At 40.1% G+C, this 19,679-nt stretch overlaps 3 protein-coding genes across 4 annotated transcripts; 1 reads left to right on the top strand and 2 right to left on the bottom strand.

The window, feature by feature from the left end:
* Positions 1-2,217: 2,217 nt before the first annotated feature.
* On the bottom strand, positions 2,218-9,091 carry LOC6553448 (protein kinase C and casein kinase substrate in neurons protein 1). Of its 2 annotated transcripts, none has more exons than XM_015154879.2 (10): positions 8,958-9,091; positions 6,918-7,024; positions 6,249-6,358; positions 4,327-4,664; positions 3,777-4,003; positions 3,593-3,713; positions 3,419-3,529; positions 3,152-3,366; positions 2,849-3,006; positions 2,218-2,769 (listed from the first exon to the last, which is right to left on the bottom strand). In XM_015154879.2, the coding sequence occupies exons 2-10, from the start codon at positions 7,019-7,021 to the stop codon at positions 2,663-2,665; spliced, it is 1,491 nt and encodes a 496-aa protein (XP_015010365.1). In that variant the 5' UTR covers positions 7,022-7,024; positions 8,958-9,091; the 3' UTR covers positions 2,218-2,662. The 2 variants fall into 2 exon arrangements, with proteins under 2 accessions (XP_015010365.1, XP_001979375.1); XM_001979339.3 differs by having other exon boundaries at positions 3,152-3,363.
* A 264-nt stretch (positions 9,092-9,355) lies between these two features.
* On the bottom strand, positions 9,356-10,726 carry LOC6553449 (zinc finger HIT domain-containing protein 2). Its single transcript, XM_001979340.3, has 2 exons — positions 10,597-10,726; positions 9,356-10,536 (listed from the first exon to the last, which is right to left on the bottom strand). The coding sequence occupies exons 1-2, from the start codon at positions 10,623-10,625 to the stop codon at positions 9,381-9,383; spliced, it is 1,185 nt and encodes a 394-aa protein (XP_001979376.1). The 5' UTR covers positions 10,626-10,726; the 3' UTR covers positions 9,356-9,380.
* A 475-nt stretch (positions 10,727-11,201) lies between these two features.
* LOC6553450 (adenylosuccinate synthetase) lies at positions 11,202-17,001 on the top strand. Its single transcript, XM_001979341.3, has 5 exons — positions 11,202-11,558; positions 13,696-13,798; positions 15,331-15,610; positions 15,681-16,041; positions 16,106-17,001. The coding sequence occupies exons 1-5, from the start codon at positions 11,388-11,390 to the stop codon at positions 16,532-16,534; spliced, it is 1,344 nt and encodes a 447-aa protein (XP_001979377.1). The 5' UTR covers positions 11,202-11,387; the 3' UTR covers positions 16,535-17,001.
* The last annotated feature ends 2,678 nt before the right edge of the window (positions 17,002-19,679 follow it).

Genomic DNA, 19,679 nt, shown 5'->3' with positions numbered 1-19,679 from the left:
TACATTAGTACACTGAAATCTGTAACTCTGTATCAAAAAGGTAATATATAGAAATATAATTATTTGGGCTACATAAGTTGATAGAGCGGGTCTTCAAGTTAAGCGCCTTTAAAAAAAATTATAAATTTATAACAAAAATTTAAAGCTGTCTTTGCACTAAAGCTAGCAAGAATTTTTCACGTTTAGCATGTATTCATGACTTTCCAAGGCGACTTAAGAAATTGAAATAACAAAAGATTACCTCATAATAAACCTAGTGAGTCTATAAGAATAGCTAACTTGAAATGCAATAAAGTGATCATTATTCACATATACCCAAGGCAGACGCCAAGGAAAAAGGTATGCAGGTAATTAAATTGTTTTTGTAAATTGATGAGCTGTTGCAAAAAAAAAATGAAGGTAAATTTCACACTGCATAAGGCATTGTAATAATTCTATTATTATCTGCTTTGAGAATATGACTAAGCAGCGATCAAAGTAAGAACACTTTGAAAAACATTTTTTCGATAAATAGGTTCAACAGATAATTAATTAATGAATGGCGGAAAGTAGGTATTATATATATATACATAAATAAATATAAAATAAATAATATATAAATATTATATAATTTATATGGTCGGAAAGGTTTCTACCACCCCGTTACATACTTTTTAAAGAATCTATTATACCATTTTAATCTACGAGAAACGGGTATAATTAGAACCATGCGAATTATTTTAACACAGTATCATATTTCATATATGTTTTATTATTAGTTGCTTTAATTGCTGTTAGCAGGGCTGCCTTAAAATTATAACCTAATTACTAGCGTTATTATAAAAAGTAAACAAAAAACTTCTTAACGAGGTGAGGTAAAAGAGATCAACTCCTTAAATTTCGGATATCAAGTTTTGAGACGATTAATAGAAACAAGTATGTACAAGTCTAGATTTTTCGCAATGTAGTACCGAAACCATTCGAAGCGTATTTGAAGCTCTAATACCAAAGCTTAATTTTAAAAATTATTTACTTCGCCCTTATTCTCCCATTTCTTCTCAACTAATTCATTTATAAAACAAAAGAGAAGGCTATAGTCGCGTTCCCCGACTATCAGAGAGCCGTTACTTAGCTAGTGGAAGTTGGAACGAGAAATTTCACCATTTTCTGGAATATCCGTAGAAATAAATACTAAAATATATAAAAAAAAGTTTTATTTTAAAATGGACGGCTTGGATGGTTTGTGGGCAATAGAGGGGGCGTGGCAAAAAGGTCTTGGGCCAATTAATACAAATTTACAAATCTAATTAAAAAAATGATAAATATCCAAGCATTTTATTTCCTTCTTCCTGTTCGAGTAACGGTTATGACCAAAGAGAAGGCTATAGTCAAGTTCCCCGACCATCGCATATTCAGATTACGAGCGAGAAATTTCGACATTTTTTAAAATTTCTGTAGAAATTGGGGGGAGAAAAACATGTTTCAGAACGTTGCCACGCACACTCCAACGCACTACACACTTTACTGAAGGCTTCTTCCTACCTGTTACACACTTTTCAGCGGATCCAGTATACCCTTTTACTCTACGAGTAACGGGTATCAAAATCAAAGCCTTATCATACAGCTACATGCAAACAGTCGATAACTATTTGAAAATAATAGAAAAGAAATCATAGTGTGTTTTCGATCATAGGGTTCTTATACAGTATACATACTTTTTTACATTTCAAATTTCGGTTTTAATCTGATCAGCATCGTATTACTTCCTTATTTGTTAAACGAATTTTTGCAAAGCAACGGAGCGGTAAATAGTCACTTGTACTTTTTTTACTTGTGATTGAAATAACATGATCCCCAAAAGCATGCAAAAAAATGTAATCTGAACAGTTCAAATTATTTCAACAGCGTTTACATTACGCTATTCAAATAATTTGAACTAATTCGTAAAATATAACAAACAAACTGAAGAAATAGCATCGGGTTTTGATTTTTTTTATTTCAATAATTTAAGTCATTTAAAAATGTACATTTACAGTATACATAATCCAACACGTATGTATACACAAAACTTCATAAATAATAAAATGTTCCAGAAACGCATTACAAATGCTATGCATGTACAATATCTAAATATGCCATAGACTACGCTGCGCCTCCCGGCTGACCACAAAAAAGGTTTACGGCACAGAGAGGGAGTAAAATTGCGGCCGCATCGTGACAAAAAATACATAATTTCAGTTTCAGTTTGTTATACATAGCATAAATTACATAATACATTTAATTTGTAATGTCATTTCGTACATTGACGTTTACACTTATTGTTCTGTTGACGACTTTCGCTAAGTTTTCTGTTACATATCTGCATGTTCGTATCGACCTGCTAACGGCCGCATTGCTACTGTTGGTGAGTTGATTGGTAGGTTGGTTGGATGATCGGCATCGGGATCGCTGCATCCATTCGATGCCCAATGCCTCAGATGCCGCACTATCGTCCGGATAAGTACGAATAGTGCAAGCGATTGCTCATAACAATTTCTAATACATATGTATGGTAATGTTTTCATCAACGACTCTTTACTGTATACGCAATCCGTAATGCGTCTCTAACCTCTCTGTTATGCTGCATATACATATCTGCGAGTATATAACTGCTTAACGACTTCCACTATTCCCCTACGCCGGCTTACGCGGTCTCCACATAGTTGGCCGGATACAGTCCGACGCGCCCATTCATGCGTCCCTTGCACCAGCCTTGTTCGTCTTCATCTTCGAGCTTCTCGAAAACATCACCTGAAAAAGAAGAGTAAATGGGTGAACGAGCGGTGAGCGGAGACCGTTGGAGATTATCATATGGAGGGCTTCCACACACCTTGCTTGAATGTGAGCTCATCACTTTCAGCGCCCTCGTAATCATACAGCGCTTTGACCGGCACGCCCGGCTCACCGTTGTCCACCAGCACGTTGTCGCCCTCGTCCCACTCCTCCTCCTCGTCGAATGGATTTGCATCGACTTTGCCGTTGCCGTTGCTGTGTATACAAATTGAAATCAATTAGTTCAATGAAAATGAGCGCATTCAACGCGACGTGTCTCTGGGTTGGCGAGCAAGCCAGCCATCCAGCCATCAAGCAAGTCCGAGTGTAATTCAAAACAATACAAACTGTTTCAACTTACGTTACGCTCGAGTTGCGATTGGATGCCGCTGACGCCGCTGTTGCCGCTGCTGCCGTTGTCGTCGCAGCGCCGGCAACTGCCGCCGATGTTTTGGCATCCGATGTGGTGGCTGAGGATTGCGTGGTCGCTATTTCGCTCTTCACACTCGCTCTGCTGCTGACACTGCTCAAGGTGCTGGTGTTCTTCTTCAGGCTGTTTGTCTGGGGGTATTCCTGCTGAAAAGCTGGCTTAGTCAGATATTAACTACTGTTTGGTCAACTCGCTTACGTGCACATCCTCGGCCACAGGTCGCTGGTTGATGAGCGTGATGGGTGCTGCCGGCAATGCCTCTTTTGATTTGTTGCCCTTGGCAATGTCACGGAACTCCTCCGTGTATTCCTGTCAACAAAGCGGAAATTCCATTAGCGGCTGAACTGGGCTTCAGTAGAACAGAAAACTCACCACAAATGATGGCCAGTTCATGGCCATGTTAATGCCGTGATTGTTCGACCACCATTTTAGGTCTTTCTGCTGGTCTGCATTGTTGATCGTGTGGGAGAACTCCTCGTAGATTTGGGGCAGGCTGTAAGCAATGAAAAGTGTTTTAAAATAAGTCAGTTATGGTGAAGTCAAATTCTTTTCGCACCTTTGCACTTTCGTGAGGTCAAGGCACGAGTGCACGTTGAACAGGATTTCTTTGAAGAACTGCAGCCGCGTCTTCTCAAAGGTTTGGCACTTATCAAACACGGATGTCATGTCCTCGATATACACCGAATTGTATTTGGTGATTTCAGCAATCGCCTGCTCGTACTTTTCCCGGCACTTTTGCACTTGATCTTTGGTCTTTTGCACTCGATCGTGCATTTTCTTCACCTAAATAGGAAATAGGATATTGTGTGGGCATAAAAGTGATAAATGAACAAGCCTTAAGATAAAGTATGATGTAAATTAAACCAATAATTATATATACGATTACACTATGTAATACAATTACACTGTGGCTGTGCTGTAAAATAATAATGATACTTTCACACAAAAAGTAGCATTACCATTGTTATATATTTATATACATTATTTAAACACAGTCTATTTTAAGCATAAATACTATTTTTACTTTATATTTAAAATAAAAATGGGTCTTAGTACATACAATCATATGACGACGAAATATTTTTAGATTTTTTGAAGATCCTTACCTGATCCGGCGACAACGAGCTGTCGGCATTGGCATTGCGTTCCTGATTGGTAGCACTGCGCTCCGTCTTGCAGGCCGAATGGTAGTCCGCTTTGGCCTTCTCGACCTTGGCCAGCAGCTTAGCCCAGGGTTTCTGGGCCTTCTTGAACAGGTCCTCCAGGTCCTTGCGCTCCTTGATCTGCATGAGCGTGTGGTGGTAGTTCTCCTTCTGCCATGTCTTTATCTGGCTGTTCACATCGTTGCAGAGATTGTCCTTGATCTTCATGTGAACGTCGGAGATGCGTTCAGATTCCGTCAGCACACCCTTCCAGGCTGCCTCCGTGGTTCCATATTCCGGGCCTGGAACAAATCAGGCATGGGTTACATATCTCTTATAGCGATTCTCAATTAACAACAGATTACAAGCGTGTCACCAAGTCGAGCTGACGTCACCGTGAGCCCCTATGGCAATTGGTTTATCTAATCAGCCGCAGCCGCAAGATATATACATACATATGTAGGTAAAGCTATAGGTAGGGCAACTATAATATGCCCGAAGAACGATCGCTTGTATGGGTGCTGCGATGAAAGAACATCGCACATTTTTGGCATTTTTTATTGGGCCCCTAACACGGCAATCAAATTGATATGATGCTCGTCTTATAATTGACAGTGCACGGAACTCGTTTGCCTAACGACTCACTATCCCCAATGCCCACTGTGAAAAAAACACACAGACAGATATATAGAAATTGAGACGCTTAGCACACAAATAACTCGTTCTATTTTCTCGTCGCATTGATTTTTGAAACCATTTCAAGCGACGCTTTGGTGCCGGTTTGCTTTGGTGACGAGTAATGGGCCACCGTCCAGCGCTTCTGCCTCCCAATCTCCGTATCTGTATCTGAGAATGTATCTGTATCTGCACACGTATTAGTATCTGTATCTTTGGATAGACGCAGCTAGGCAAATTCCTCGCAAATAAGAAAACTCAACGAGCACTCGGAGGCGAAGGAAGTGGCGGTCGCTATTGCAATTGCCCATCGCTGGTTACTGTGAAAGTGGACACTGAGAATTCCGTGCAGAGGCGGTCACAGAAAATAACAGCAATAGAAACAACAGTACCAATGGGGCAAAGCGGTTTCCAACTTCGCTAGCGCTGTACTCGATTTCATTTCACGAAGAAGAGCGCACACTGTGCCGGACATCCGCCAAAAATGGTCAGAGACCCAATTCCGAAAACAAGGAGTATGAGTCGATTATTACTGCCGTTGGCGGTAACTATTGTTGAGGGCCTTAAAAATCAGAAAAATTGAATAAGTCTAGAAATATGAAAAGGAATAGCAAGGTAAAAAAAACTTTAAAAAACAATAAATAAATACAAATTTCATATCTATATATCTGCATTATCTATAAAGCACAAACACACGAATATTTGATTGTTTGTTTATATTTTTTTTCCTTCCTTTTACAAATTTTGGTCTTCCGCTGCCGAATTTTAATTATTTAGAACCAAGAGTGAGTGTATGCTGTATGTATATGTTTATGTTAGTTAATCCAAACACATTGCTCGCCGCGCTTATTAACATGCTTAAATAAATTGGTGTGGCGATTTTGAACCACAGTACTACGAAGCTTTTGCAGAATACAACCGACAAAAACGAGGTAACGAAAAACGTAAAAAAAAACCATTAATAGCTTAAGCCACTTATCGCACAACGGCAACAACAATGCTCAGAATGATGTACAGAATGTAGAAAATAAGAACAGCCAGTGGGCCAAATAAGTGGTGGGAATTCAACGCGAGCGGGTCACTTGATGCTCCACTGGGCTTTTAGCTCATGAATGAGTGTGATAGCAAATAAAAGGCTTCCAATACTGATGATGTCTCATCCCGCCACCCACATCACTTTATCTCCAAGTACCCATCTGCTCTGCACTCACCTTTCTCAATGAGTTCACCCCATTTCTTTGACCAGGTGCGCAAGCTTTTCGCATATCCCTTCTCGATGTCGGCACGCTCCTGTATCAGTTGCTGTAGGTCATTGCAGAGTCTGCGGGCGAAATGAGACAAGAATCATAACAATGCGAACCGGTTTGGCTTTTGGGTTTGGGTTTTGGTTCGGTTGACTTTATACTCGGCTGGCAATGACCCAGCGTCGCCCAGTGCAATACACAGAGACAAACCTATTAAGCCTACCAATAACCGGCCTGATTATTTGGGTATAAATCTGTATCCCTAATAATATAGTTAATTGAAAACTTTGTAAAATGTAATCAGAGGTGGACCCAATTTAAGTTAATACTAAAACTCGTTTATATGTCTGTATCTTTTCTTAATGTTTTTCTATTTTTCTTTTTATATAAATGCGACCCGCTGTAAATTTGTATTCAAAACAATGTGATGACACTGCATGCCCTACTGAACATACAGAGAAGATAATGTTACCAATACCAATTGGTATTGCAGAAGCGTTGAAAAATCGAATGTGTTACAGCTACGAATAGGTTTTTGAATATTAAGCCAATTGTATTTTATGAAGGAATTTGAAGGCATTTCGGAAATAAAATCTCTCTCTGTGCACTAAGACTCCCTGGGGATTATCCACTCACTTGTAACCATCCTCGATCCGCTTGGTGGTTCGTTTATAGTTGCCGGGCTCCCAGAAGGAATCGCTTCCAGCCTGCAGGAGCTGATCATCGCTGTGGTGGGACATTTCCTGTGGGTTCCAATTAATATTAATCAATCACACACGAGGGGCTTAAGCGCAATAATCGTAAAATATGAGTTTTGGTTACGTAAATAGACACTGCCGCCATATACAACTTCCACACAGCAGCAACAACAAAAAGCTCTTTGTTTATACGCAAACTTGTATTTTTGTAGTGTTTGGCTAAGACCAACAAATCGTTTGTTAGACGATATACTATAGTAAGCCCAAACGAGTCTTTAAGTAAATGTATTGTTTGCCCAATTTGTTTCGATTAGGAATTCCTTCACATTGATGCAACAGGCAGAACTTTAATTACTGGAGCCTTATCAACGACCATATTTCTTGACGGTTTCGAAGAGTGTCCCCATTGATAAAGACTGGACTTATCACCCCTGACTCATTGTGAAACTTTGCATGCAATTCTGCGAAAAAGTTCGTATATATCTGATTATTATTTTCTAATTGGAATATTAAGATATTTTTAGCTTTTTTCAGGAATTGTGTATTTTTAGAATAGTTATAAATGATACCGTTTAATAAAATTATTACTAACAAGGGAGAGATTATTAAGGGAGAGAATACGTGTTCCTCGACTATTAGATACCCGTTACTCAGCTAGTGTATCGATAAAATAAAATGAACTCTCAACTTTCTAACTTTTATAGTTCCTGAGACCTTGACGTTTATACACGGAATAAGGATTAAGGTAAATTTTTTCAAGTATTTTTTAATTTTATGAACTTAATAGACTAAGTTTCCCTTTTAAACCAAATAATTTTTTTTTTTTTCGAAATATAGATAATATTTTATAGATCTTTTAATATTTTCTTTCTGTGTAGCATACACTTTTTGTTGTAAATCGCTTTATCTTATCAAGAGAATTCTTCTGCATCGTAACCAAATATTCTAGCCTACTAAAATGGTATTGGTACCCCTTACATACGTATGTACATGAAATAACATTTCACATTTCAAGTCTACACTTTTCAATGAGAAAAGTGTTTATCTTATCAGTGGAGTTTCCCTGCATCAGCTGTTTGTAAACAATGCAGTTGACTTCCACTCGCACACACCCGTATTGTGAATAACGGTTATGTTATCAGCAGCATTGACCGGTTATATACCTGCTTTCTTTTTTATATATATAACCTCTGTGGAATATAATAACCTACACACACCAATCTATGACGACTGATGTTGAGCCTAGTGATTCTGGAATCCGGAATCTCAGGTTGACTTGATTTGGGCGTCATCGCCGCACGATGCGCTTACGGATTTTCCCCATCATCGGCTATAAATATAAATATAGGATCGCGGCTCTATGCGATTTTCGTTTTTGCAAGTGGAAATGGCCAGCAGAAAGTTTACAAACAGGTTGACGCATACTTCGCATATTTGAGGAGATAGATAAGCAACTTTACGGCGCTCTCACAAACACTCGCACACACATACATACATATATGCACATCTAAACTAACACGTCGCACACTTAGGCGATAAGAAATCCCCCGCCACCACCCTTCCAAGAAACTCGTTTATCTTTGAGATTGAACTTGTCTCGACCGTTTTTACTGTAAATATTTGCATCGTTTTCCAGCACACCTTACATAAGGTTTTCTTGGGTTTCTGCGATTAATATGCTTTCGCTGTGCACTAATTTTTAGCAGACGAAGCGTACGAAGAGCACTTGCTGGCCGATTGGATTTTGTTGTTGCCAGACGCACACCGACACGCACACACGCTCGGCTAGGTCACACACACACACAAAAACACACGGGAAGCGAAATTCCGCTACACCCAAACGCACGAAATGTTCTAAATTGCGATCACTCTTGTTGTTGCTGCTGTTGCAGCTACATTGCATTTAACTCGATTATTAAATAATCCTCGGCTTTGGGGCTCTGGCACTTGCTAATTCCGAAGCAGGGCGACAACCTACCAATAACAAAATAGCGTAAAAAAGCACTACAACTCGAGTGTGTGTCTGAAATCGCCAACTAAAAAACTATGTACGGTGTGACCGTTTCGCGACCATTAGAATATACCTCGCGGCAATACCGTTCTGGAAATATCGTTCGAAAACTACCACAAAAATACCGAAATTTATTTTCACTTGTACTTTTGTAATCGGACAAAAATCCATCTCTAATATAATCGCGCGCTTTATATTTTTATTTTGGAATTGGAATACAATAAAATATTCAAATAAAAATTGTTACAACATATACATACGTTCCTCCTTATTAAAATATTCAGTAAGACCTGCATCAGAAGAACTATAGGGTCGAAGAACGCTTCCATCTTGGAGGAGAAAATTAAACCAGAAGAAATATCGAAATATACATATATTTTGCAGCATTATTCAAAGGACCTCTTCCCGCTCCACATACGACAGCATGAACTCGATTTTCCGAACCAGTTGTGCCAGTTTGGTGCGATCCAATTGCACACTTCCGCTGGCCAAAGCGAATAGCTTCTGGAACTCGGCTTCCTGGGCATTCTTACGGCGACTCATTGCCTTCGTCTGCTGTAGTAGATAGAGCACATCGCTAAGGGCGGCCAACTTGTGATCCTTCGTAGCCATCAACTGGCGGGCATCATGCTGCAGTTGCTCCCTGTTCTCGACGAGGAAATTAGCACCTGCTGCTGCACTTCCAACTGCAGCAGCACCCGCAGGACCATTGCCCGTGGTAATGGCCTCCATCTCGACAGAGACAATGGCGTCCTCAGCATCCTCGAAGTTGGTGCCGTACTTTAAGGAGGCGCTGAGATTCACAAGGTGGGCCACAGCTTCGCTGGCATTTGTTCTCTGTTCGCCGCCAAAAAAACGAGCCACACAAGCGTAGGCGCTAAGAATGTTCCACAAATTGTAGTGCAGGCACGGCGAAGGAGTTTTCTTGCATAAATCTGAGAATTTGGCAATATTCCCGCAAATTTCGGGAACAGAGCTTTCTTTCTTGGCAGCCTCTTCGGGTGTAGGTATAATGACAATTTTAGAGTTCTTGGGCTTTAACCACCACGGCTTGTAGTCTGGCATAAGCTTCATGATATCTCCATTGGTGATCAGTTTTTGGAACTCCTCTTGCTCCTCCGTAGTTAGCCGACTCCAAACTTCATCCGCATCGTTGATATCAACGCCTTTTAGTCGAGCAGCAATGTCTTCCTCCACGTCTTCATCAAGTAGATCTCCTTCGGTGACGTCTTCTTCCGCCTCGTCTTCTTCTGGATCTCCTTCCTCGCCTCCATCCGAATCCAAAGGATTTTCCAGCCCATCTGTATCAAAATCCTGGGGATTGAAGCCACTGTCCGTTTCTCTCATCCTCTTTAGTATATCGTATATTTTCCGCATGTCCTCCTGGCTTTCCTGCGTTACCGTGTTTTGGGTCAGTTGGTCCTGAATGCAGGATTTATAGAAAGCCTCGGAACATTTCAGATGCTCCTTGGACTTGTAGCATCCCACACTGCAGTACAAGGCATTGCACTTGGGACATGTGTACTTGAAGGACACCTCCCGACAGCTGCATTAGATTTATTATATATATTATAGCTATGATTATTATAACCAGTTGACTACTTACAAATGACACTTTTCATCTGCTTCGGACATGGTCAAACAAAATAGAATAAACAAAATAATGCGGTCGCCCACAGCTGATCGCTGTAGTGTGACCGTAACCACGCTTCGTTTGGAAATAATAAATAACCGCTTTTCAAATGTGGTAAAATTATTAGTTTTTATATTGCTTAAATGATCTTAGTTTTTTGTAGATAGCTAAGACGACTAGACTAAATTATTTGAAGAGTTGCGTTTAATTTCTAAAAGCACTCTTAATCTCTCATAAGTATTTTTGCATAACTTCCTGTTCAAAAGTAAATACAGACATATCAGATACTAACATCAAAGATGAGAACAAAAATATTGAAATATTTATATTTTAAATAGTTTAAATAATATTTTTAACTATGTAAATTACTTTACAAACATATATTTACACATTTCATATATGACATTCAATAATAAGATTAAAAATGTTAAAAAATAATATACTTAAAAACAGTAACAAAGTAAAAGGCGTATGAGAGATTGAGAATACTTTTTTTACTTCAAAATAAATATTAAGCTGTGAAACTCACCACCCACGCAACGCGTTTAGTGTTACCATCGCGTGCGGCGGGCGCAAATGGCGCACGCAGTAGGACCGTCCGCTTGCACTAGGCCACCCTCTGTTTGGTTTATAGCCAAATGCTGGTGGAGCGCAGCCAACAGAGAATAATCACAACGTGTTCGCGAACGACTTCCGAGTGCCCGAGATCCGTGTCCGAGCTCCGATCCGTTTCGATCTGATCCGTTCTGTTCCACTCCGGGGAAATGTCAGCCAGCGCCACCAACGGCACGCACTACGAGCAGCTGCACCAGGGCCGCACCAAGATGTACAAGTCGAAGGTGGACGTCGTCCTGGGAGCCCAGTGGGGCGACGAGGGCAAGGGCAAAGTGGTGGACATGCTGGCCTCTGATGTGGACATCGTCTGCAGGTGTCAGGTGAGAACATGGCGTAACCGGAATGTGGGTAAAATCGGGAAAACCCCCATTGATAACAGGCGATATCCTTGCCCAAGGACACCTAAATCTATGCACCCAGTAACCCAGTCACCCAGCATCTGCGTATATCACCAGATGAGCCACCTTTTTTTTCAACACGACTGAGACTCACTATCGCTCTTTTGGGGCGCCGCAGCCGCATGCTTTCCCATTTGTATTTATCAATTCTGCCATCCCGCCATGTGACTGCGTCTGTGTGCGTCCGTCCGTGAGCCTATTTGTCCAAATGTTCGTGCAGAGCGCGCATGTGTGCTCCTCTCCCCGTGCACTCTCCGCCGTTCCACTTTCCACTTCCATTGGCGTTCCCATGTGTTGGTCTGTATGCCACAGTGCTGCCGGCGCAGCGGATTTCCCGTCAAATCTGGCTTTTTTCAGAGGCCAGCAACTATCTTAGTTAGCAGGTGTTCGAAAAGTTAGCATTTTTTAGCCAAGAGGCTCACTAAACCAAATTATTTTAAAATAAAAATAGCTACTTTACAGGTAAATTCGTTTCCTGTTCTTATGGCTTCTCCTAAGAAAACGATTAATAATAGTGAATTATTTTCGTGATGTGAAAAAAGAGAGTCGCATGTCGTTTAAATCCGGTTTCTAACTATAGCTTTCCATATCTTTCCATAATGTAAGTCATTAACTACAATTTAAATTAGGTATAAATTAGTATATCTCGAATTATGATTCAAGTGGTAGGTAGCTTTTTTTCTATTTATTTAAGCTTGAAAAATTAACCTTTCCTATACAACGCAATAAATATCAATATTTACTTTAATGCTAAGTTCTTTAAACAAAAATCAGCAAATTCTTTCTAATTTACAAATAATGCATCTCCCACCAACCTATAGTCTACAGCACTAGTATTCCGTCAGCAAGTCTGCCAGCAGTGCTTGCGCAGCAGAATTCGTCACTGGTGCTGGTCGTCTCTTTCTCGCTCTGAACGGACATCTCTTTCGCGGCTGTTAATTCCTATCCCCATCCCTCTTCCACACATCTCGACGGACAAACGGCGGGTTTACATAACCGCCAACATCATTCAGAAGAAACATTCAGAGTCTTGGTCGTAGACTCTTTGAAAATGCAGTCGTGCAGAATGATCTCTGAACTCGGGAGGGCTGAATAAAAATCCGTAGGATAAGGGCATTGCGTGCTAATAACGAGTTGTTTATGTCCGGCCACTTGTTGCTTTCTTGGAACAATCTACGCAGTTCAATGGACGATATGCGACCAAGAGCGGATTCCAACCACCATAGTGCTTCAGCGGAATCGATGTCTTATCAGTGCCCTTATATAATATCATCCCCACTTGATAATCGCACTGAGTCACAAGACTGACACGCCCCTTTCGGCGATTCCCGTAATTATACATTCTATGTGTTCTGTTCTTAATTTCGCATATTGCGTCGCGAAAGCCCAAGAAACCACGGATCCGGTGGGTGGTGGGGCATGTGAGGGAAGCCCCGGTTGCGATCTCGCCATTTTCCCGTATCTTATCATAGACCCGGACTATAAGCTACACCTAAGCCCTCTCCTTGGCACCGCGCAAACATTTTGATTATCTTGTTTTTGGTTTTTAGCAATGATTTGTGAAGGTCCCAGAATTTTTACTCTTCTGTTGCCGCTAATCACCCATTTCGTATTCTTCTGACGGTATATTCACATAGAAAACAATTTTCGGTAGATTAGCAAAATGTAGGCATTTTCTGTACAGTTGCCAAAATGAAACGGAAAAACACATTAAATTTCTCGAGTGCTTACGTGAAATGGTCGTAGTTATTTGTATGTGTGAAAACGTTTTCCGTTTATTGTCATTTGATATTTGTCGGCACGTGGAAGAAATACGTATGTACGTACATACATATGTAGAACCCCTTTCGATGGGCTCTGTGTGGTTAGATTTGCAAAATATACCTACATATAATATTTATTTATTTTTCTCACAAGCCTTGTGTTTCTTTTCGCTCGTCGAACAAACGAAAGCAAAACAAATAATGCTAATTTTGTATATCAACACCTACATATATCCACCCATGTATATACTTTCTATATCTGGGAAACTACATTTTTCAATCTCTTCCTTCCACAGGGCGGCAATAACGCTGGACACACTGTGGTGGCTAATGGCACGGAGTTCGACTTCCATCTCCTGCCCAGTGGTGTTGTGAACGAGAAGTGCGTTTCCGTCATCGGTAAGTTGAGATGGTGGATTCTTGTTTATGTTTTTATGGATTCCCTTCAAGTTAATGAATCTTTTGATTAGAATATTAGAACGTACATATATGCAGAGTTTATAGAAAAGAATTGTCAATGAAAACAAGCAAGCCATTCTTTCCGTTCGCATTCCCCTTTTGTTTTATATCTATTATTTAAATATACATATATACAGAATTTTCGCATACAGTATAGGTCGTAAATATACGGTCTGTTGTCGGTTTGTTTTGCTTTTAGTTTTCACACGCTCTGCGGCAAAGTGAAATTGAACGTATTGAACAGCTATATATGTGGATACATATGTACAATATATACAGTCCGATATATACAAAGCCAGATGTAGGCAAGGAATTTCTGGCACAGATTTAGTGCATCATTGACATTGGCTTGCGGGTCACTTTGTATGTATGTTATTCGACTTTGGTACGCCGTATGACCATGAAAACGAAAGGTTTTCTCTGTTCTATTTCTGTAGATAAGCAATTGAGATAATTAAATCCGAGTGGGATATGTAAAATGTATATTACCTTTGTACCAGCCAGTGCCGGAGTGACGTCACCAACTGACAACGTCAAGGTCGCCAGTTTGTCGATATATTCGCAACTTTGTCAAAGTTTAATCGATCTTGCTGGCAGGGTGTGTGATTGTGGGTGGGATTGTTTGCACAGAGCAACAAGCCAATCCGCACTGTCATCGTTTGTCACAAGACTAATTTACGAGATAGTCAGAACCATCCACACAAAGCCAGCGAAACCCCACAACCATTCCCCGAGAGCTTTTTCCTTTCCAGATATCGTTTATGACACTCAGCCACAAAAACACCGAGGCTTACATACATGAAGCGGAAAATTATTCTAATCAGGCAATTAACTTATTATTTTTTTAATTTCCTAGCCGCTCGGAACTCAATTCAAAACGACCCCGTTCGTTGAGCCGGCTCGCGTGCCTTTCTATTATGAGTTCCAAATTGGTTCCATGGACTCCCCATTTCGTGTATGATGCAACAATGTCTCTTCGCGGTATAGATATCAGTCTTTGAGGGCAGCCAAATCTCTCTACTGATAGACCAGTTCTTATGTGACATTAAAGTTGAGCGAAGAACGTCTTATCTTAATTATTTTTATAGGACCCTCAAAGAAAGCAAATGTATTCAACGCTAGCTTATGTGGTTATGTTATGTGACGAAGAACTGTTATAAAAGCAATACAACAGAACGAAGGTCTGAGGAATTTAGGACCTTGATAGTTTATTTACTACTTTTCTTGATTTCTACTTTTAAACAAAAAAATGGCCTTTGTCACCTAATAATGGGCCTATTTAGTTTTACATTTACCGAAATGTGTTTTACGGCAATCGTAAGAATGTAAATCACAATACCCCTGCAATTACATGACTGCCAACTGCAGTTTGTTCGTTATTTATTAGTCATTGAATCCAGGCCAGGGCCTTGCAGATGGGTAGTCCCCGGAACAAGAACAAGATACTAAAAACATGAACCTTACATTTGTAGGCAATGGCGTCGTCATTCACCTGCCCTCGCTGTTCGACGAGGTGCTGAAGAACGAAGCCAAGGGGCTGCAGCATCTAGAGAACCGGCTGATCATCTCAGACCGTGCCCACCTGGTGTTCGACTTCCATCAGCATGTGGATGGCATGCAGGAGGCTGAGAAGGGCGGCAAGTCGCTCGGGACCACCAAGAAGGGCATTGGTCCGGCCTACTCTAGCAAGGCTACCCGCAACGGCATCCGAGTGGGAGAGCTGCTCGGTGACTTCAACCTCTTCAGTGAAAAGTGAGAGGAGTTTCGACCGGGGGAACTCGTGGAACCTAGATTCTAACAGTCCTCTTTGACCCCCACTTAGGTTCAAGTCGATTGTGGCCACTCACGTGCGCCTGTTCCCATCGATTAACGTGGACGTAGAGGCGGAGCTGGCCCGCTACAAGGACTACGCAGATAAGGTGCGTCCCTATGTCAAAGACACCATTTGCTTCCTGCACACCGCCCTGCGCAACGGCAAGACGATCTTGGTCGAAGGTGCCAACGCGGCCATGCTGGACATTGACTTCGGCACGTATCCGTATGTGACGAGCAGCAACTGCAGCATTGGCGGTGTTCTCACGGGCTTGGGTTTGCCCCCACAGACGATTGGCGAGGTAATTGGCGTGGTCAAGGCTTATACGACGCGAGTGGGCGACGGTCCATTCCCCACCGAGCAACTTAATGTGAGTAGTAGCTTTGTAAATGCCCTTCGAACATTTTTGTTTATGATCCTTATTCGTTGTCCAGGATATTGGGGACTTGCTGCAAACGCGTGGCTTCGAAATCGGTGTCACAACCAAGCGGAAGCGCCGCTGTGGCTGGTTGGACATACCGCTGCTGAAGTACACCTCGCTGGTCAACGGCTACACTTGCATCTGTGTCACCAAGCTGGATATTCTCGACACGCTTCCAGAGATCAAGGTGGCCGTGGCCTACAAGAAGCCCAGTGGCGAGAAGCTTGACCACTTCCCCGGCACCATAGCCGAGCTTGGAAACATTGAGGTGGAGTACGCTGTGCTGCCAGGCTGGCAGACATCCACTGAGGATGTGCGTAACTTCAAGGAGCTGCCGGAGAATGCCCAGAGCTATGTCCGGTTTCTGGAGAGCGAGCTGAGCGTGCCCGTGCGCTGGGTGGGAGTTGGAAAGGGTCGTGAGTCCATCATCAATGTGCATTAACCAGCCAGCAAGTGTGCCGACGTACTTATGCCTAACAGTTTGTGTATATGAGACGGAAACACTTTAGGGCCCATTAGCCAAAAACGGCGCTTAAACTATCAACCACAACTACTGACCTAACCCACAAATACACCTAATATTTCGACTATCTACAACATTTGGACACAAATTATTAGCATATTGCTTCTTTAAGTTAAGCTTTCTAGTTTTGATGTTCACAAAATCATTTGACGCGGTGCCGTCCGGGGCTCGCACGCATATATTACTATAACTTCTTGTTTGATGAGGACGTACTTAGTTTTTAAGATCATCAGGTGCAGTTTCAGATTTTTTGTATGCAAAGGGAAGCAGATATTTTTTATTGTACAATAACTAAATAATGTTGTTTTAATATTTAAATACAACAATGTGCTCTGACTTGTGTAATTGTGTCGCAAGGTAAATACATTTTAAAGTCAAACAGAAAATGTTGTTTTATTTCGGGTGGACCCATGTGGGTGATGAATTTATCTAAAGATCATTTTTATTAATTCTATAAGAAGTAGGTAGGTTCCAATAGAAACTTACATGCTGTACATATATATATTTACGAATTCAGACCGAGGGTTTGATAAAAAAAAACACACGATTGAGTTTTATATTTTATTAAACCTTTTTATTAATTCCATTTATGGAAAGAACTAGAGCCATTTGATTATCACGAGATTGGAAAGTTAAATTGGCTTAAGCGGTGTTATCGCGGTTGATAACGTACTCAGTACTGAACTGCTGCATAGAGGCATGCTTGCTGTTTTATAGGCAATTTGGGGAAGCCAAAGAGCGAAGTTTAAGAGAGTTTGGTTGTAAACCTCTATTTTCTTGTTGGAAGAGAGTCTTCTGAAGAATAGGGGTAATTGGAGAATCCTGGGACAAGTGCGTAGGCGTAGGCGCCGATCGCGAAAGTTTATTATTTCAGTTGGCTCGCCAAGTGGTCGAATGCAAATGATTAGGGGACGAGAGTCTGTGTTTATAAAGGCGGCAAGTGTCTATGTTTATGATAAGGCGACAAGTGTCTATGTTTATGATTTCCGATCTGTGAGAAAGGGTGGCTTTGGAACATGACGCTGTGTCCGAGGTTAATCGAAGGGCTCTCGTTCTTTGATTACATTTTGTGCTTAGACTTAGATATTTTGTGTTTATACATTAATGTGTGTATATGAGCTTATACTAGTGTATGTTGCTTATAGTTATCTTATGGGGAGTTGTGGGTGTAATAATGGATATGTTACTTCCCCATCCTTAAGAAAAAAGCCTGTCCTCAGGCGCTTATTGTAGGGTACAATACAGGGGTATTTACCTGGGGTACAACGTTTTCTGTTTCAGGGTGTATAATAGTTTCGTTTTCTGGGGTTTGATTTTTGAATTTTACAATTAATTTTTGGGGTATAGTTTTATATTTATAAATAAAGTACAATGCAACAATTATAACTAGTATGATTAATGCTGTAAGTGTTATTATTTGAAAGATATTATTCGTCTGATTGTGTTGTTCGATTATTTCTTTTGTGTGAATGTATTCTAGTGGTTCAAGTTTTGTTACGTTATTATTTACATAGATAGTTTGAGTGTAATCTAGCATTGTGTTGCTAATTAATATATCTTCTAATTGAACGGAACAATTAAATGTTTTTATCATATTGTTACCTTCTATTATAATTTCTCTATTAATACAATTTTGGTTTAAAATAGTCTTGGGAAGGTTCCAAGTTGTAATTATATTAGGTTCTACATATTTTATTTCAAAATCAGAATGTGTTTTACTGTATCTACATTGTGTTGAGAGTTGGTTTAGTATACCTGTTATACATTTATTTATGACCAAGCTTTGGGAACTTGCTGTGTAAGTTTGATTATTGTGTAAAAAATATTTGTCATGTATTGTTTCAGTCAGTATGTTACTGTTTTCGTCTGGGTATGGTATTATTTCAAAAACTGGTGTTTTAATTATTTCTCTCGGAATGTGGGATATTATCAGAATTTCGTTCGTATCAGATTTAAGCCAAGCAGAAGTTTTGATATTAAGGATTTTTTCAGAATTGACGTGTGTTAATGAATCGTGTTTCAAAAGTTTTGGGTTAAAGATACCTAAGCGTGTCAGTTGCAAACCAAGTTCTATGTCTTCTATGTATTCAGTGAATTGTTGTAGGTTGAAAATTACTAAGGCTAACATTTGTTCTCCTTCAAAGTTACTATTTAGATGATTGGTCAATTCAATTCCTTTATTAATGGCATCTATTACGTGGTTGAGTTCGCTTACTTGTACATTATTTTTAGAGATGTCACCTATTTGTTGTTGTAATTCTTCTTTATCTTCTTGATTTAAGGTGCCGAATAAGTATTTGTACATTGTTCCTATAAAATTAGCGAGACCGCGTTTACTACGTTTTGCAATTCTTATACCGTTCATTTCTCTGTTAAGTTTTTCTGTTAGATACTGAATTTGTTGTAGAGTTTCAAAGATTTGAGCTTGCTTGATAAGTTCTTCATAAGTATTTTCGGTTTTAGTTAAATTAACAGATAAGTAGTGATATTCATAGTTTATTGGTAAATCTAATGATCCGGTTTGAAAGATTAGGTAACCGTTTTTGGCCTGGATAGGTGTTACTTCTAAGTATTGTGTGTTAATTGTCGATAGGAGGCATAACATGAGTATCATGCTCGGGAGTAGGCCTGGAATTATCGTTATTATATTTACTTTTATTAATTTTCTTTTTCTTTTTAAACTTAGATTTATAGTGTATTATTTTTCTACCTCTATTTGTTTCCTCAAAATGTTTTTCGTCTATTTGTCTTAAATTTCCTGTCTTTTTGAATGGGTTAGTCGTTTTTGATCTAACTAGAGGGGATTCTCTGAAATTGGTGTCTATACTAAAGTCTTGTCTAGTTTCATTGAGTTTGTTAATTTTGTTCACTTTATTTTCTTGTGTGTTATAGCAAGGGGTTCCTGCAAAAATAAAAATGTCTGCTGGTGTTCGACCAGTTGTGTTGTGTTTTGTTTTGTGATTGTATACGTAAAGTATTTTTTCGAATTTTGTGAATTGGTTTTCGGGTTCATTTTCGCTTGATATTATTCTTAATTTTTCATTAACGGTTTTATGAAATCTCT

Source organism: Drosophila erecta, unplaced genomic scaffold, assembly GCF_003286155.1.
Source record: "Drosophila erecta strain 14021-0224.00,06,07 unplaced genomic scaffold, DereRS2 tig00000000-arrow-pilon, whole genome shotgun sequence".
NCBI lineage: Eukaryota > Metazoa > Arthropoda > Insecta > Diptera > Drosophilidae > Drosophila > Drosophila erecta.
The sequence above is the reverse complement of the archived record's forward strand: the minus strand, read 5'-3'. Positions and strand labels throughout refer to the sequence as shown.

What these genes read in the sequence shown, in the direction of transcription:
- LOC6553448 (XM_015154879.2), bottom strand. Translation starts at nt 7,021, where the DNA reads ATGTCCCACCACAGCGATGATCAGCTCCTGCAGGCTGGAAGCGATTCC. An exon ending in GGGTGAACTCATTGAGAAAG is followed by an intron (nt 4,665 to 6,248) that starts GTGAGTGCAGAG and finishes GATTTGTTCCAG; the next exon opens with GCCCGGAATATGGAACCACG. An exon ending in GACCTCACGAAAGTGCAAAG is followed by an intron (nt 3,714 to 3,776) that starts GTGCGAAAAGAA and finishes CATTGCTTACAG; the next exon opens with CCTGCCCCAAATCTACGAGG.
- LOC6553449 (XM_001979340.3), bottom strand. Translation starts at nt 10,625, where the DNA reads ATGTCCGAAGCAGATGAAAAGTGTCATTT. An exon ending in GCAGATGAAAAGTGTCATTT is followed by an intron (nt 10,537 to 10,596) that starts GTAAGTAGTCAA and finishes AATCTAATGCAG; the next exon opens with CTGTCGGGAGGTGTCCTTCA.
- LOC6553450 (XM_001979341.3), top strand. Translation starts at nt 11,388, where the DNA reads ATGTCAGCCAGCGCCACCAACGGCACGCACTACGAGCAGCTGCACCAG. An exon ending in GAAGTGCGTTTCCGTCATCG is followed by an intron (nt 13,799 to 15,330) that starts GTAAGTTGAGAT and finishes TTACATTTGTAG; the next exon opens with GCAATGGCGTCGTCATTCAC. An exon ending in TTCAACCTCTTCAGTGAAAA is followed by an intron (nt 15,611 to 15,680) that starts GTGAGAGGAGTT and finishes ACCCCCACTTAG; the next exon opens with GTTCAAGTCGATTGTGGCCA.